The sequence below is a fragment of the Anarrhichthys ocellatus genome, unplaced genomic scaffold, assembly GCF_004355925.1.
Source record: "Anarrhichthys ocellatus isolate YVR2014 unplaced genomic scaffold, GSC_Weel_1.0 scaffold236, whole genome shotgun sequence".
NCBI lineage: Eukaryota > Metazoa > Chordata > Actinopteri > Perciformes > Anarhichadidae > Anarrhichthys > Anarrhichthys ocellatus.
This window is the reverse complement of record NW_022280266.1, coordinates 17,144-18,110: the sequence shown is the minus strand read 5'-3', so window position 1 is coordinate 18,110 and position 967 is coordinate 17,144. Positions and strand designations below refer to the sequence as shown.

General features: G+C 43.1%; 1 protein-coding gene across 6 annotated transcripts in view; it reads right to left on the bottom strand.

Moving 5' to 3' along the window:
• Window positions 1-967, bottom strand: part of kcnq5a (potassium voltage-gated channel, KQT-like subfamily, member 5a) — a 32,552-nt gene that overhangs the window by 25,767 nt on the left and 5,818 nt on the right. For all 6 annotated transcript variants that reach the window (XM_031879223.1, XM_031879225.1, XM_031879227.1 and 3 more), the window contains 2 exons: window positions 285-395; window positions 45-140 (listed from right to left, as the gene is read on the bottom strand). In XM_031879223.1, coding sequence (XP_031735083.1) covers window positions 45-140; window positions 285-395 — 207 coding nt within the window. The remainder of the gene's footprint in view (window positions 1-44; window positions 141-284; window positions 396-967) is intronic.

Here is a 967-nt window from a genome sequence, read left to right as displayed (position 1 = left end):
GTGTGTGTGTGTGTGTGTGTGTGTGTGTGTGTGTGTGTGTGTACCTGGATGAGGCTGGCAGCTGGGTTCCTCCTCTTTTCAAAGTGCTTCTGTCGATGCTGCTCCTGCACTTTCAGGGCAAAGCCTGACCCGAGGATGCCCTACACACACATAAAAACACACACACACACACACACACACACACACACACACTTGAGTTTTAAACTTTAGCTTTCTGGAGCTGTGAGGGAATAAATGTGAATGGTCACGGTGTTTTTATAATGTGCAGCCTGTGTTTGAATCACCGCTGGCAGAGCGAAGAAGGAGATCCCCAGCAGAGCAAAACCGGCGGATAACAAGCGTCCCGTCCACGTCTGGGGGGTTTTGTCACCGTAGCCGATGGTTGTGAGGGTGATCTGAAGGGTCAGGGGTCAACAGTCAGGTTAGTATCAAAGGTAATATAGGAGTACTGTTGTCTCCTTGGTCTCATTTCCTAAATTTAAATTCAAAGCTGCAGACGTTTTTCTGAACAAATCTTGCACACAAGCTGGTTTCCTGCAGCTGTCCATGGCCGTGCTACATCTAGAAAATGGAAGCTTTTGTTCCACAAATTGCTTAAAAAAAAGCAAAGTAACATAAAAGAGGAAAGATGTATTGTAATAAAACATGCAAACTGGCCACAATGCTTCATTTAATGTGTTTACTAACCTTTATTGTCTTCCAAGTTCAAACTAAAGTTCAAAACTGGATAACGAGCTCGGCGACCTTGTGAGTGTCGTGATGAATCACTGCTGGTCGGGATTTTAGGATTTTTTCAAAACCGTGTCTTAAAAATCATTGAGAGCTTTTTGGTGATGATGATGTGTTGAATGCTGCACTGTGTAAAGATATTGTGTTTTTATTGTTGTGCGTTTCCAAACGTTTTCTTACACATACGTGGTTGTCTAAACCTAACTGTTGGTTTAGTTGTCTAAACCTAACTGTTGGT